Source organism: Myotis lucifugus, unplaced genomic scaffold (assembly GCF_000147115.1).
Source record: "Myotis lucifugus unplaced genomic scaffold, Myoluc2.0 scaffold_215, whole genome shotgun sequence".
NCBI classification, from domain to species: domain Eukaryota; kingdom Metazoa; phylum Chordata; class Mammalia; order Chiroptera; family Vespertilionidae; genus Myotis; species Myotis lucifugus.
The window spans coordinates 1,478,694-1,496,331 of record NW_005871263.1 but is presented as its reverse complement, the minus strand read 5'-3'; the positions used below and the strand labels follow the sequence as shown (position 1 = coordinate 1,496,331).

Genomic DNA, 17,638 nt, shown 5'->3' with positions numbered 1-17,638 from the left:
CACTCTGGGGATGGTGTGTTAAGAGTATTCTCTATTCTGGGAAGCCACACTCTATGTCTATCCACTCCAGGATCATAGCCAATGCATTAAGTGTCAATATGTCCAAAGCACAGAACAGGCATCTCCTCTTTACAGAACTTCAAAAATTAAGCAGAAGATAGGGGTGGGGATGCAGACGGGTACAGATATGAGAGCTGCTTGCCCACTTCATCATCACTCTGGGGCCGTGCACTGCACAAGGGATCTCAGCGGGCAGGTACCAACCCTCCCTTGCTATTTTTACAATGGCCCAAGAGATTACCAGTCTTTAGCGTATGTGTGTGTGTTCGGGGGTGCGCGGGGGGGGGGGGGAACCACACACGCCAAGGTCACCAGGCCTGCACAAAAAATATTCCTTCTTCAAACACCAGCCGTGCTTTTGCTGGGAAACACTCTAAAAATCCAATGCCCCACGTCAATGAACTTTTCACTGCAATGTCTGCCCAATAAGCTGTAAAATGTGCTGCCATTGCCAGGTGTTCCTCCTGCCTACAGTACCCTGGCCCCACCTGAGCTACCCCCCTTTAAGACTGTTCAAGCATTACCTAGTCAAACACCTCCCAGTTCAAATATTATACCGGACAGAAGGCTAATCTACAGTGTTCTGTCCTATATTAAATCACATTGTCTGGGTCTCGTGAACTATACTCGCTGATGGAGTCAGGACTAACCCTTGCTGCTAATCAAACTTAAAACTATTCTAAGAACATAACTAAAGAAATGGATCTTTTCCGAATGCCATGCTTGACAACACCAAGCATAAGCAAACCCACTTGTAGAGCTGTTTTCAGGAAGAAAGGCCTTTATTGTCCTCTGACAACTGTCACGCCACCTCCTGGTTTAAGGAGATTCTAGGAGCCCTTGTCACTAGACCATCCTGTCACTAGGAGACCATGGGCCTTTCTGCCATTTTTCCTCCCAAATCTTCCCAGGAAATTCAATTTGGCTGGACTAAGCAATTTGTGTAATTTAACATTGAAATGAGAACCATTACCCAGGAAGAAAGAATAAACAATATGACGCTGCCTGACGGGTGTGGCTCAGTTGTTGAGGGTCATCCCTTGAACGGTTCGATGGTTCGATTCCAGGTCAGGGCCCATGCCTGGGAAGTGGGCTCAATTCCCAGTAGGGGGCAGCCGATTGATGATTCTCTCATCATTGATGTTTCTCTCTCTCTCCCTCTCTCTTCTCAGAAATCAATAAAACATGTTTAAAACAAAACGAAACAACAACAAAAATCACATTGTTATCACTTGTGTCTGAAGACCACACTGTGGTGACGTCTCCCCATCAGGTGGCACCCTTGAAGGTACCCTCCGATGGTTCCCTTCTGAGGCACCTGTGCCCTTTCCTCACTGCATGCTGCACAAATAACTGTTTCTTTGTAAACAGCGACATCTAGTGGTCCTTGGAAAAATAAAATTAGAAGATGTGATTTAAACCCCTGAAAACATTGTCTAAATCAAGCATGTCAAACTTGCGGCCCACAACAAATATTTTTGCGGCCTAGCCAATATAATGCTATGTAAGAAACGTTTTAATAAAAAAATCATAACTTAATTTTTACAATATCCTGTTATACATAATTATTAATAACGAACTACAACATTCGCTGATTACTATAATCATGCTGCATTCATTTCCCTTATGTACCTTACTCGCAGGCACACCATTTCTCTCCACTAATACTTGCAGCGAATATTTTAGCAGCTGACTGCCACATCATTAGTCTTGGACTGACTTGTTTGGTGTGCTCAATTCGGAGAACAAGAAAAATAGAGGTTTATTTGCGTTACACTTATTAATTTGTGCAGTTATTCAGTGCCTGGTAAGTTAATGTTCAAAAAAAATATTAATTTTATTAAAATGTTCTATTATTTTATATTAACGATTATTCATTTATTTCAGCCCTTTGTATTCAACATGTCTCTATCAAAATAAACCTATGTTTCTATGAAAACTGAAGCTTTTGTTTTTTTGCGGTCCACATAAACTTTTAAAAAATATATATTTCAAGGACTTGTATGTATGCATATAAGCATAACCAATGGACACAAGCCACTGGGGGGTAGGGGAAGCCAGGGGAATGTCAAGAGGGCGGAGGGGAAGGAGACATATGTAATACTCTTTGTAATACTTTAAGCAATAAAAAAAATAAAAATAAAAATAAATATATTTCAGAGAGGAAGGAAGAGGGAGAGATGGAAACATTGATGAGAATCATTGATCAGTTGCCTCCTGCACGCCCCCTACTGGGGACCAAGCCCTCAACCCAGGCATGTGCCCTTGGCTGGAACCGAACCCAGGACCCTTCAGTCCTCAGGCCTACGCTCTATCCACTGAGCCAAACCAACCAGGACAGCTCACATAAACTTAAACCTTGTTTATTTAGCCCATGTTAGCCTTTGAGTTTGACATACTTGGTGTAAATCAGCGGTTCTCAACCTGTGGGTCGCGACCCCTTTGGGGGTCAAATGACTTTTCACAGGGGTCGCCTAAGACCATCAGAAAACACATATATAATTACATATTGTTTTTGTGATTAATCACTATGCTTTAAGTATGTTCAATTTGTAACAATGAAATTGGGGGTCACACAACATGAGGAACTGTATTAAAGGGTCGTGGCATTAGGAAGGTTGAGAACCACTGGTCTAAATACTGGCCTGTCCCTAATAAAACCAAACTGGAACATTTTAAGATTCAGAAGGTATTGATAATATACCCATAGAAACCCTTCACATCCACTTAACAGAGACTATATATTATAACGAAACCAAAACTCAAATCTGGATTTCCACCCACCCTCAACCTGTTCCACCATCTGGCAGTTAGTTAAAGCAAAAACTTAGCAGCCATCCATGATTCCCTTTTCCGGTACCCCCTACCTTCTCATCATCAAAAAATCTCACATCCGCCCACTTTCCTCCACCACTGTACCTCATCTGAAGCTTCTAAGTCTGATTTTTCTTTAGCTCCCTACAATCTGCTCCCCATACAGCAACCTCACTGACCTTTTAAATCCAGAAACTGTATTTTCAGACTTAGCCTTTCTACTGGCTTCCTAGTTACCTGAGAAGAAAACCAAAGTTTCTGAATGGGACCCTGTGCACCCTTGCCTTCTTCTCCTTTTATTTTCTGCCTCCCCATCCAGGCCCTCTGGCCTCCTTACTCATCAAACGTGCCAAGTTCTCTCTATCTGGGGCCCTTATACCAGTCCCTGCTCCCAGGCTCAAGTGAACTTTCCTCTCATAAGTCCTACTGACCACCCCCTCTGAAGACTCACACCCAGTCTGGTATCAAACCTCCCTCATCAAACAGAACAAGGAGGGCAGGACCCCAACAGAATTAGTATTCAAATGTTCATTGAATGAATGAATGTTGTCCTTCATATTCATGTAAAATGAGCAGCTTGTTGCCCTTAAGGAGTTTCCTCAGAGGAAAAAAACCCCACTCAGTAAACATAACAAGTAGGAAGCAAACAGGGACATGATTTCCACACAGATTTATGGAAACTATAAAAGGTCTATCCTAGCACAGTCTCTATCAGCAACTACACACCAAGTATCTATAGTTGTCTACATGGATCCCAAATCTATCCCTATGTGTATCCTGCATTCATGCTCAATGGTTTTGTCTGTCATAAAACTCAAAGACAGAATTTCTTACATTAAAAAAGTCCTTGGGGGTATGGGCACAAGGTAATTGCCAAAGTCACAAAGTCTTTTAAAGTATTTGATACCACATTTTGGAGGCTCTGATGCACTAATATATTAATCTACTGGTATATTTTGTGGCTTATCAGTATTGATAAAATTTCACTGATATCTATTAACAATAATATAAAAATGGTTAAAAAGGTGGGCAGTTTATTAATAGGATTCTGATTATTACACAAATTAAATCTTAATATTACTTTTGACACTATGAAGTCTAATTTTAAAACATCCATGCTATGACTAATTTCTTAGAAAGAAAAAAAGAAACACTGAATTCTGACCACTGATGTTCAACTGGAAATTTCATTGGAACACAGTATACTAGTAAAATGGCTCAAGTCAGGTAAACATAGAGACCCCTGAAGGGTCATTAAAAAGCCCAAAGTTAAGATTTTTTATAAAAAACAGGGTCCTATAATTTGGATATGAGTTAGAAAATTAATCTTGTGTTTGTGCCTTATCCAGGGGACTCCCCAGATTCTGAACTTGAGCTAGACGAAGAGGAAGCCATGAGGTGCTATCTGGTCAGTCTTAAGTGGATTCTATATCCTTGGTTCTCCCTCTACCTAGAACCTCTTATTTTATTGTCCCCTCTTTTAGATCAATTTTCCTTTGATTTGGATATATTGAGGTTTGTTGAGAAGGATTTTGGAGAGTAGATTAACAAGTTCCAAGAGTGAAATTACAGTGTGTTATGTGTGTGGGGGGAAAATTCATCTTATTTTTTCTCTACATAGGGTACAACGCTGTGAAATTCAGTCTTCAACTGATGGCCCTGCAGTTCTCCTAAAACATAGATCTTTGTTTCTTTCTTTAACAAAGTTTAAACTAGTATTAATAAATTAAAGAGAGAAACTGCTTGTCTGTCCACTTCAGCTTTGTTTTAAGCCCATTTCATATTGTTGTCTGTGTTGTAATTCATACTTTTGATACCATTTCTGATGTGTAAAATTGGTTGTCTTGCAAATATCTTATAAAGACTTCAATCATAAATAAATTACTGTGGCTGTTAGAAAACAAACAAACAAACCCAACAGCGTTCTGGTTTTCTTCTTTTGTGTGTGAGTGCTCAGGGACCTTCTAAAAAGGTTCCATGGAAAAAAGGAAATGTGCCTGATGGAGAATCGTTAGAATATTCTGTCTCTGTATGGTACACAGTTCTTAAGATTCATTATTTGATCATGAAACACTTCCCACGTTGTTGATGTGGCTTGAGCTTCATGGAACAATTTGGCAGTGCCTATCAAAATGTGAACCAGGCATGCTCAGACCAGCAAGAGCATTTCTAGGAATTTCCTACAGGCAGACTCATACTTGTGCACAAAAATGTGAAGCACTGTCGGCAACAGTAAAAACAACTGTAAATAATCTCAATGTCGCCGAAACCGGTTTGGCTCAGTGGATAGAGCGTCGGCCTGCGGACTGAAAGGTCCCAGGTTCGATTCCGGTCAAGGGCATGTACCTGGGTTGCGGGCACATCCCCAGTAGGAGATGTGCAGGAGGCGGCTGATTGATGTTTCTCTCTCATCGATGTTTCTAACTCTCTATCTCTCTCCCTTCCTCTCTGTAAAAAATCAATAAAATATATTTAAAAAAAATAAAAATAATCTCAGTAAGGGGTAAACCAGGAGAAAAGACACGGCACTAGGATTTTAACAGAGAATTTAATATAGGGAATCAGCTACATCAGTGTCACTGGACTGAAAAAAAACTTTAAAAAGGGAACATGAGCTAATACAGGGCAATAACTGCAGGGAGCAGGTGGTGACCCTTAAGGTCGGGGGAACAAAGGGAACAGGCTGCAGTTGATCAGACCTAGAGGCTCAGAGTGGTCTCTGGAGCTGAACAAAGAACTCTGAGGAGGGGGTGCTGTGAGGCTGGTGCTGGGGGTGTCCCCCAAAGCTGAGGCTGGAACCCATAGGTGATGCCTGAATGAAGGGCTATTACCAGAGTGGCAGAGACAGCACAGTCCCTTCTCCCTGCCTTTCAGGCCTTCTCCTATGTCCTGAACAGAGAAAGCAAACAGGAAGCAGCTGACAAAGGAAAGATGTAGTTTGTAGTATCCAAAGCAGAGCAGAGAGAGGTGGGCTTGGAGCTTACTAACCAGCACCTGCACACGCCCTCTACACAGTGACAAGACACCATTTCCGTTGTACACAAACTCGCTCTGTCCACCAGTCGGAGTATCCTTCTGAGTGAGCCACAGGACCCATCTAGAGGCCATAGTAATTACTCATTTCTCTCTTCAATCCTAGTGCTACAGGGATATTCTACAACCTGAAGACTAAACTGTCAAGTTAACCACACAATACGAATACAGTACAAAGGAGAAGAGACATTTGCCCCTTCCCACTTACTTTCTGTTTTTGTCAGTGTCACCCCAGCACGAGCCCCTCCTCTTGGCAGCAAGAACTGCTCTGGCCTCTAGCGCGCTCCTAACCAGCCCCTCTGGCCTTCTCCAGTGCTGGGTTCTGATGGCCTAGCCTCCTCCCCTGCCCGCCCAGGCCCAGAGAGTGGCTAATGTTTTCTATAGTGTTACCTTTGTGTTGCCTTTTTGCTTTTTTTCAGTCCAATATCTATTTGATCAACTTCCTATATTAAATTATCTTTGTTGAAATATCTAGTATGGTTTCTCTTTTCCTGACTGACACAGAGTTAAGGGGAATAAATGAACTTCTTACTCCATATTGTTTTGTTTTTTAAAAATTTGAGAATATATTCATACATCAGATATGTAACTTGAAGCTATTAAAAAAGAGACAGATCAATATGCACTGATGTGGAATGACATCCATCATTTAAGTTAAAAAAAAAAGTTGCAAAACGTTACACAGAGCAAGGTCTCAATTGTATTAAAAAAGATATGTAGCCCTAGCCTGTTTGGCTCAATGGATAGAGGATCGGCCTGCGAACTGAAAGGTCCCAGGTTTGATTCCGGTCAAGGGCACATGCCCGGGTTGTGGGCTTGATTCCCCAGTAGGGGGTGTGCAGGAGGCAGCCTATCAATGATTCTCATCATTGATGTTTCTATCTCTCTCTCCCTCTCCATTCCTCTCTGAAATAAAAATATATTTATTTATTTTTTAATATATTTTATTGATTTTTTACAGAGAGGAAGGAAGAGAGATAGAGAGTTAGAAACATCGATGAGAGAGAAACATCGATCAGCTGCCTCCTGCACATCTCCTACTGGGGATGTGCCCGCAACCCAGGTACATGCCCTTGACCGGAATCGAACCCAGGACCTTTCAGTCCGCAGGCCGATGCTCTATCCACTGAGCCAAACCGGTTTCGGCATGAAATAAAAAAATAAAAAAATAAAAAGGATATGTATTTGGGCACTCTCTCTCTCCAGGGAGCACAACCTATGCCATTCTCTTCCCTTTTCCTTCCTCCACAGGCGCGTATCCCCTAACCTCTAAGGGACCTCATGAGACTTGCAACCAGAGCAATGGGCAGTGGCAGCTCGTCCCAGGCTAACCCCCTAAACCTGTCTCTAAGGTCCCTTATCATGACTTTCCAGTGAGCCAAAGCAAACCCTGCCTATGCTCTCCTGTTCCTCCTTCTATGGCCTTCCTTTTTTCACTCTCCTATATATATTTTTGCTACAGTCAATAAATTCTTGCTTGCTTTTCTACATTTTGTCTCTTGATTGAAATCTTTCCCTTAAGACAAAAAAAGAAAGGCTATGTATTTGTGTACCCACAAAAACAACCAGTTGTTGTCACAACTGGGGGAGGGAGGTGCTGCTGGCATATGGTGCGCAGAGCCCATGCTGAACACCCCACAATGTACAGCACAGCTCCACAACAACAAAGAATGATCCAGTCCAGTGCGTCACTGCTGAGGTTGAGAAGCCCTGCTCTGTAACCTGGCTACTGCTAGCACCTCTGTGGTCAGAACTGTACATCTAATGCTGTGAACAGTTAGACATTTGGCGGAATTTTACAAGGGGCACTTGGGTGGATTTAGGTTTGGAGAACTTGCTTTCCTTTTTTTTTTTTTTTTAAAGCATTCAAATATCTAACATATAAATAAAGCATACTCAGAGCACAAAAAGATACCAGTATATGGTAAAAAGTAAGTCTCCTTTCCACCCTGGCTCCAGCCAGCCAGATCCCTTTGAAGAAGGCAAACCCCTGTCACCAATGTCTTTTATGTGCTTTGTAAGTACTGAAGCACACAAGAGCACAAGTACTGATGTAAGACCCGTTCCTCTCCCTCCAGGGCCCCCATCCCATGTGGCAGCACATTCTATATACGGCTTTGCACCTCACTTTTTTTCTTTTACTTTTATTAGTATTTATTTTATGCTGCATTTACTCCGGGACCATAATTTTTTGTTTCTTCAGCTTCTTCTGGGATGTCTTTTTCTTCTGTGCAACCTCCTCTTCTGGTTTACAAACAATGTGCTCTTTTTCAGTGAGGATCATCTCAATGTGGCAGGGAGAGCTCATGTATGGGTTAACCCGCCCATGAGCTCTGTAAATTCTACGCTGCATCTTGGGAGCTTTTTTCACCTGGATGTGCTCAATGACTAAAGAATCTACATCTAAACCCTTAAGTTCAGCATTGCTGTCTGCATTTTTAAGCATGTGCAGCAAAAATTCAGCACTCTTTTGGGCCACCAACCCTGCGTCGAGCCCCACTGTTCTGCCTGGGCACACCAACCCACTCCACCATTTTAACGACGGAATGGCACACACTGCAGCTGTAAAGTGACATCCCTCAGATACTTGGTGGCTTTTCAAATATGCATACCCTTGATGGTCTGGGCAGTCTCATGAGTGTTCTTAAAGTGAACATGAAGATTTGAGCCTCTTGATTTGCAAGATTTTGTGGTGTTTTCTGGGTCAAGTGACTAGAAAACAATTTTCAAAGGTCACCTCTGGCCACTTTGGGGAAGAGGAAGAGCGGTGCACCTCACTTTTTCACTTAAATATCATAGGGATTGTCCCATTTGCAGCACATAAATTTGTTTCATTCATTTGAACAGCTAAACAGCACATAATATGGTCAATTGAAAGACCCTGAGGCAGTTTACAATATTTTGCTACTATTGAAAATGCTGCATGAAATAACTTTGTATACATAGGCTTTTGGGCAATACATTCAAGATAAACTGAGTTAATTCCCAGCAGAATTGCTAGATTATATGGCATACATTAAAAAAATTTTTTTTTTAAATCCTCACCTGAGGATATTTTTTTTATTGATTTTTAGAGAGAGTGGAAGCAAGGGGGAGAGAGACAGAGAGAAAAACATCAATGTGAGAGAGACACATCGATTGGTTCCCTCCCTCGCCCAACCAGGGCCAGGAATCGAGCCTGCAACCGAGGTATGTGCCCTTGACCGGAGTCAAACCTGCAACCTTTCAGTCCATGGGCCAACACTCTTAACCATGAGCCAAACCGGCTAGGGCTACATCTTTTAAATTTTAATGGATTTTCTTTTTAATAATACAACAATAAAAATTTAATAGGAAAATGAGTTACTCAAGTGCTCTATTAGATGCTTTAATAACTACATATACCTTGTATTCTAATCTTAAAACATACTGGTCACAGGAACCACGTAGAAGCAAATAGTTCCTTTTATGACTTTGCTTTTAACCTTGCAAAGTCAGGACAACAAAATGATAGGAGTAAAAAGACAGACAATAACTGAGGATGTAGAGAAATTGAAACTCTGTTGCGTTACTGGTGGGAATGTAAAATGGTGCAGCCACTTTGAATAACAGTTTGGGCACTTCTTTAACATGTTAAACACAGAATTACCATATTATCCAACAATTCCATCCTAGGTATAGAGAATCAAAAATATTAGTCCACACAAAAACCTGTGTACAAATGTTCATAGCAGCATTTTTCATAATTGGAAAAATACAAATGTCCATCAACTAATTAATGGATAAACAAATATGGTATATCCATATAATGGAATATTATTCAGTCATAAAAATTTACATGCTATTACATGGATGAACCTTGAAAACATTACAGTAAGTAAAAGTCAGTCATAAAAGACCACATATTATATAATTCCATTTATATGAAATGTCTACAACAAATAAATTCATAGAGATAGAAAGTAAATTAGTGATTGTCAAGGGTGAGGAGTGGGGGACAGAATGGGAGTGACTGCCAACAGGGATGGGGTTTATTTCTGGGATAATTAAAATGTTTTGAAATTAGTGATAGTTGCACAGTTCTAAGTATAATAAAAAAAACCACTGAACTGGTTTTTTATATTTTAAAGGTGTATTCTATGGTAAGTGAATTCTATGATATGTAAATTATATCTCAATAAAGCTGTTATTTTTAAAAAAGGATGTATGGAAAGTATCTTGCATACTGAAATTATTTCATGAAAAGTTAGCCCCTTTTGAAAGAGATAAACTAAAACTCAAGGTGATCTAAAGTGCTTTAGGTATAATAGAATATTTTCAACAGAACTTAGTGGTTCATTTTATTTGTTCATTTGTTTAAGTGTATAATTCAGTGGTATTTAGTGTATTCACAATGTTGTGCACTTGGGTTCACTATTAGGTTGTTAGAACCTGAAAACCGATCTGTTGATTAACAAATCTACTGAACAACTAGCCCATTCTTAGTTATTTCCAGGTGTTCTGGAGATTAAGGAGTAACAGTTCTCATCCTCAAGAAATCTAAACCACTCTTAGAAAGAGATGAAATGTAGTGAAGGGAGCCATCACCATACAATGGACTTTCAGGGGCAGCAAGAAAAATGATCTCCATGAAGAAATGAGTTTTCTAGATCAGGTTTTCCCCAGTATTTAACAGGTCCAGAAAATCCTGGTTTTCATAGATTTAAAAAAAGATCAAGAAATGAGTAAAAACAGATTTTTTAAAAAACCTCCAAAACAAAACGATAGTTACCAAAATGACTCAGGAAGTTACATTAAGTGGCAAAGTCAGTCATTTGCCATGAGTGTGTGACAGCCTAAGATCAACATTAAACTGTCCTAACACTTTATGAGTAGGACACTTTCTTTTCAGTTGGGGCCACATCCCAGGTGACTTTCTATCACCTGCAGAGCCTTACACGCAGAGAAAAGAATGAACATAATCATCCTTAAGCACAAGCAGACACAGGAAAGGCCCAGCTGCATTCAGGCTGAATCTTCTACTGCTTGTCTGAATATGTATCACATTATGGTAATCTATTTCTTCACTCCTACATCACATTACTACTTAAACTGGATAATACTATAATGGGAACAGAGGAAAACTCAAACTATAAACAGGAGGGACACAATGTAGGAGAGTGGTTAAGAGCACAGGCTCTGGAGTTAGACCTGCTTTGGGAATTATCAGCGATGTGACTTTGGGCAAATAACATCTGTGAATCTGTTTCTTCATCTGTAAAACAGAATGCAACTACACAACAGTAGCACCTAACAAAGGTTCTTATGAGAATTAAATGACATTTCTGTGGAGCTTACTATGTGTCATTAAAAAAAAGGTTAGCTGATTTTATGAAGACTGGGAACTTTCACAAATCACAAAGCTCTAAAAGAGAGGTCATTTTCCACCGTCTTCTTCTTTGCAAAGAAGAAGAGTGCCTGGAATAGATCAGAGTGGACCAGACAGGCAATAACCTTTTGTTGAGTGGCCCCCAAAATTAGGATACAGTTGCATATTAGAACTGGGAAACAATGAATAAAAACCAAAACTGTGAAGGCTTTCCGAGGTTCATCTGGACACTGTCTTCAGGTATGTTGGCTACATCTGGAGCCTTTTATCTGATAAACCCGAGTTTGTTCTAAACTACATCTGAGGGTACAATTACCTCAAACCTCACTGTCTACATTGTCATGTAAATTCACACTATGAGTCTAAATAGGTGTTTGCTTACCATTTAGAGGGATTAAACAGCATCTGAGGAGGTTCAAATATATAAACTGAAACTGGTCAAAAAAGAATAGCCACATTTCAGAAAATATACCATTGGTGAGCTTTTTCCGTGATAAGGTAATATTTTTTAAAAGGAGGCACAGTGAATTTAAGACATTGACATTTATAGCCGTAGCTCGACGCTTACTCTTGGAGGCCCAATTATCATCCCTGTCCATCTTGTAAGTGTCATGTCTTCGTCATCTTCTAGACCCCAGCTAACTGTGCCATCTCCTACTCCTTTCTGGCCTTCTTCGAGTTCTTCCAACAGTCGAAAATTGCGAGGGACTTTTACTCCTAAAATAAATGGAAAGAAATTCAAGATACTAGCAACTCCAGGGGAACTTGTAAACCTAGAGTTAGTTGCTCATTATCACTACCTGGGACTGAAGATGCTAACATGCAAATAATGCTGAAAGTTGTTGCACCTCAAATTTGCTGCTTTCCAATCTATTTGTAATTGACCAGCACAACCAGAAGGAAGGGGCTTATGGTATTGTTACAGGTGAAGTGACAACTGAACCAAGAAAGACACCCCACCCCATTTCCGTGTCTTTGATGAACTTCATAAAGGGATTACATGTGGAAATGCTGATTCATTTGGGTCCATTAATTAGATGAAAACCATCAATATCAATTGCTAACAAAAGTGCCTTGAAGACAAGAAGCGATTTCTTTTGTTTTGATCTTATTACACATTTCTGTGCTCATTTGTTAGAATGACTCTCAAACTCCTTAGGAGGAAGAGGTGTCCTGACTGCATCAAATAACAACAATGTCCTCTTGATCACTAAGAGTGAATCAAAGGCACCAAGGATAACATTTTCAATTATTTAAGCCATAGTTTCCCTCTTAAAAGAGAAGCTAAAAGAGGGTAGTCAGTTCTCTGATTTATTTGTTTCTAAAAACCCAAAGCCTGACAAGGAAGTACACACCTCACAGGTTCCAGCCACTACTCCCGAGTTCAGACTGAGGCTTGAGCCGTTCCTGGGTGTCTTCCAGAACAGAGCCTAGGTACTGGGGCCAGAGAGGGATGAGGCTGTAGGAGGGCACAGAGCAACTCTCCTAGGGTTGCTCTCCCAACCAGTCCTGACTATTTCTCCTTCCTCCCACCTCTTTCCCTGGAATTTGGACTATTCCTCTGGATAAAACTCAGGATCCAGGCAAGTCATAAGCTTTCTTTGCCTTAAATGCTGAGCCCCCCAACTGGCTAGACTCTCAGAGACAAGTAGCTCAACATAGGACTGTGAACAAAGACCTACTAAAGGGACTCAAGACGGTGGAAGATGTTCCCGGTATATCTCAGTATTTCCCAAAGTGTAGGATGCATGCTACTATTAATTCAATTTGAATAAATATCTGAGCATCGACTATATATCAGACACTTTTCTAGGCAATGGGGAATAAGTAGTGAACAAAACAAAATGCCTGCCCTCATGGTGCTTACACTCTAGTGGGACACATATAATTGATAAAATAAACATGCAAATTATGTAGTATGAGAGATGGCGGTGTTCTGGAGCACAAAGTAATGAAAGGAGGAGTTACAATTTTAAATAGGGTGATCAAGGAAAGTCTTACTGCAATCAGGAGTCATGACTACAGACTTGAAAATGAGGGAGCCTGACATATGGAGGGGGAGTGGAAGGGAATCTTCCAGGCAGAGGAAATAGGCAAGTGCAAAAGCCCTGAAGGAGGACCTTGCCCACAGCGTCAAAGAAGAGCAACCATGCTAAGTCAGCTGCAGCAGAAAATTAGGGACTTCAACTATTATTGAGTGACATAAAAAAGCCACTGGAGTTCTAAACAGAAGAGTAACAGAATCTGACTTGTTTTAACAGGATCCCTCTGACTACTGTGTGAAGAACACAGTGAAGGGAGCTAGGGCAGAAACAGCTAGGAGGCTATTCCAAGAATCCTGCAAAAGATAATACTGGCTTGGACCAGGGTAATGGCAGTGAAGGTGGTGAGAAGTAGCACAATTCTAGATATTTAGAAATCTGAACTGGTAAGATTTGTTGTCAGATTGCCTATGACACATGAGAGAAAGAGGAGTAAACTATGACTCCCAGGCTTTTGGTTTGAACAACACATTAGATGATTTTAGGTGCACATGAATGAACTTGCTTTTACAGTCATGTATTTATTTTTAAGAATAACTTATTTAGGGCAAGTAATATTATACTAACTTCTCATTTATGCTGATGGTAAAATTTTCCTTTTAAAATAAATGTAAGTGCCGTTGCTGGTTTGGCTCAGTGGATAGTGTCTGCCTGCGGACTAAAGGGTCCCAGGTTCCATTCCCATCAAGGATACATGCCCAGGTTGCGGGCTTGATCCCCAGTAGGGGGCGTGCATGAGGCAGCCGAGCAATGATTCTCTCTCACCATTGATGATTCTATCTCTCTCTCCCTCTCTGAAATCAATAAAAATATATTTAAAAAATAAAATAAATGTAAGCAAAATCTGAAAGCATACTTGAATGGCTTCTCTGGGAAACACTGCCATTTTTCATCCATACAACAGCCAACTGGATTATTTAACTATTGTGGATTAAGTCTCCTCCAGCAAACACAAAACTGAAGGATGTTTGTGACATTATAAGCAAAGAGTCAGAGAACACATCTTTTGTTCAAAGAGTTAAATGTAAATCTTTAATAATCCTAACTAATTTGGATTAGGGAAAAAAATCACTGTGCATTACTAACTGGTTAATTTATAAACCTAAACTAATACAAATGAATAGTCAACAAAGAGCATAGAATCATACTGATAGGAAGACTGATAAATATCTGAATACCTGACCACAGATGGTGTAATGGGCTGAATTGTATCCTCTTAAATTCATGTTGAAGCCCTAACTCCCAGCATCTCAGAATGTGACCATATTTCGAAACAGTGCTTTTAAAGAACGGATTAAGTTAAAGTGAGACCATTAGGATGGGTGCTAATTCGATTTAACTGATGTCCTTAGAAGAAGAAACTTAGACACACAGAGACAATAAGGATGCACCTTTGCATGGAGTAAAGACCATGTGATGAGGACACAGTGAGAAGGCAGCCATCTGCAAGCCAATGGGAGAGGCTTCAGAAGCAACCAAACCTGCTGACACTGATTTTTTTTACTTCTAGGCTCCAGACTTTGAGCAAATAAATTCTGTTGTTTAAGCCACCCAGTCTGGTATTTTGTTATGCAGCCCTAGTAAACTAATATAGATGCTAAGTGACATCTTAAGCTTAAATTGGAAAGGAAACAGACCAGATAGCAACAGTGGTTACCTCTGGGTACAAAGTTTATGGGTGATTTCCCCCGCCCCCCTTTTCTTATTTCCTGACTTCTTTTACCTCTCTTTCTATTTGCATAGCAAAACAAAACAATAACCATATACTCAGGGCCCACATCAACCACACTGTAGGCAAAGGTCCTACTTCTGGGCCTTTGTACTTGCTATTCCCTCTGCCTGAAACACCCTTCCCCAGATATCCATCAGTCATGCTCCCTCACCTTCTTCAGGGCTTCAATTGTACGACACCTGATTGCAATATGGATCGCAGAATCTCTGAAAGTGGGAATTTCATTTAATGGTATTCCCTAAGTGACTAATAACTGTGCCTGCGTTTTTTAATATTACCAAACTTGTTCAAGTCTAATTAACAATGGCAAGTACAATAACTCCCATAGCTAAGTCCTTCATTATTGAGTGAAGTTGCTTTTTTTGGTAAGATAAATGTGCTGCTTTCTTGTGTCAGATAAAATTTAAGTCAGGCTGGATTATCTACTTCTGGTATGACTATTCCTCTTGTAAACTTTGGCAAAGAACATCCTTGTGGGTAGAAATGTTATCTCTTCATCTAACATCCAGATTATCACAAGCTCATTGTTATTAGTTTCAAAACAGGTGATGAATTCAAGGTATATTTTTCTGATGTTTGAGTCCTACTTGTGAAGTAGGAGAAAATATATTAGTAATGAATCCTATACTTCCAACATATATTCCCATGGGGTTAGACATTCAAATACTTTAATAAAAGTGTGCAAAGCCTATATGCACAATTGAACAACAACAGAAAGAGTCAGTTAAACAAACTTATTTTAGGTTAGCCTTTGGAACAGTAACTGAGCACCACAGAGGGCAAAGTCAGCTTTTTGTTATTACAGCAGTACTGACATAGGATAATTTGATTTGACTTAATTATAAAGAAGGCACCAGAAATAGCTTACTAAATAAATAACTTTGGATTGGTTAATATCTATTAGGCACTCTTAAAATATTCCAAGCAGGAGTTGGAATATACATATAAATATCAGAATAATTGTACTTTATACTGATTAATGACAATAAGCATTTATTCCATTTGAACAGTAATTCTCAAACTTTTTTGGTCTCAAAACCCCTTTATACTTTTAAAAATTACTGAGGACTTCAAAGAGCCTTTGTTGATGTGGGTTATAGCAATTGATATATACTGAATTAGAAATTAAAAGAGATTTTTAAAAAATATTTAATTCATTTAAAATTAACCACAATAAACGATTGCATGTTAAGATAACATATCTTAATGAAATAATTATATTTTCCAAAGAACAAAATAAAATTAGTGAGAAGAGTGGTATGATTTTGCAAATTTATTTAACATCTGGCTCAAACAGGTTTAAGAACTGAGGTGAGCTGGAGAATACACATCCTGTCCAAAGGGGACAGTCACTCCTTGGCTCTGGCCAAATGTCTGTGGGTCATACTCTGTCTATGGTCCAACACTTTGCAACATCCCTGGGGTCACCTAATTATCCTCAAAAATCCCTTTGACACTCAACATCCTGACCTAGGGTTAGCTCAGCACATATTTTAAACTCTTTCTTTCGTCAGAACGATAAATAAAAATTGATAAACGTTGTGTTAGGCATCAGGCAGTTAAGTACTCTAACTTTATTAACCTTTATTTAGCTAACTTTTGTATGCAAGCCCACAAACTGAGTAGCATTTAAAGGAGACTTACTTTTTTTTTTTTTTAATCCTTACCCGAGGATATTTTTCCATTGATTTACTAGAGAGAGTGGAAGAGAGGGAAAGACAGAGAAATATCTATGTGAGAGAAACACATTGATTGGTTGCCTCCTGCACGAGCCCAGGCCAGGGCCGGAGAAGAGCCTGCAACTGAGGTATGTGCCCTTGATTGGAATCGAACCCGGGACCCTTTGGTCTGCAGGCTGACGCTCTATCCACTGAGCCAAACCAGCTAGGGGTAAAGGAGCCTATATTTTTAATTCATTTTTTTCTAAGCTATAAATTTTTATTTTCATTCAAAATTCATTAGAAGTAAAGTTTGGGAAATAAACAGGCAGAAACCAGGAATTTAAAAATATTTTAAAATTATGAGGCAATTCATTTAGTCTTTTCTGATATTTAAATAGAAGTGGCTAATTAGCACCAGGTTAGCTGGTATACTGAACTCTACTTGGTAAGGGACCACTTGGGGGCTCACCATGTTTAATGTATGTAAGTCTGAGCTCACTTCACACTTACAGGTAAAAAAATCCACATATTTCAGGACTGCCATTAAAAAAAAAAGTTTGCTAGGCTTTTTAACCTGTTCGTCAAAATTTCCCTTTACATAAATTTGTCAGTAACATATGCATACACACATCTTTTTCAGTGCAATAATTACCCAACACTATGCTAGAGTTTATAGGGGCTATGAAAGAAAAAACAAAAAACAGGCCTGCTAATCAGAGTATAAAGTTTCACTATGGAAGCAAGATATACACATACCAAGTTCAACAAAATAAAACAGCATTAAAATATATGCGAAATATCATCTATCACAGGGCAATGTTCCTTAACTTTTGAGGGGGGGCACTCATAGAACCCTTTGAATTTAATGAAAGCTAAAGAGGTGGGGTCATGTTACTAGGAGGAACTGGACTTTATCCTGAGGATAATTAGTGGGGAGCTGCAAAAGTAG

General features: G+C 39.7%; 1 protein-coding gene and 1 pseudogene across 7 annotated transcripts in view; both read right to left on the bottom strand.

The window, feature by feature from the left end:
- Positions 1 to 17,638, bottom strand: part of UBE2V1 (ubiquitin conjugating enzyme E2 V1) — a 33,040-nt gene that overhangs the window by 3,474 nt on the left and 11,928 nt on the right. For 2 of the 7 annotated variants that reach the window (XR_002831476.1, XR_002831477.1), the window contains exons 2-4: positions 11,823 to 11,971; positions 11,637 to 11,688; positions 1,293 to 1,446 (exon numbers count right to left, since the gene is read on the bottom strand). Coding sequence is in view for 4 of the 7 variants with exons in the window: in XM_023761738.1 (XP_023617506.1) it covers positions 1,289 to 1,446; positions 11,637 to 11,688; positions 11,823 to 11,971 (359 nt within the window). In the remaining 3 variants the exon portion in view is untranslated. Of the gene's footprint in view, positions 1 to 1,281; positions 1,447 to 11,636; positions 11,689 to 11,822; positions 11,972 to 12,609; positions 12,692 to 17,638 lie in introns of those variants that run through there. The other 5 variants (XR_002831475.1, XM_006097975.3, XM_023761738.1 and 2 more) reach the window with 4 other exon arrangements.
- On the bottom strand, positions 7,800 to 8,614 carry LOC106698695 (annotated as a pseudogene).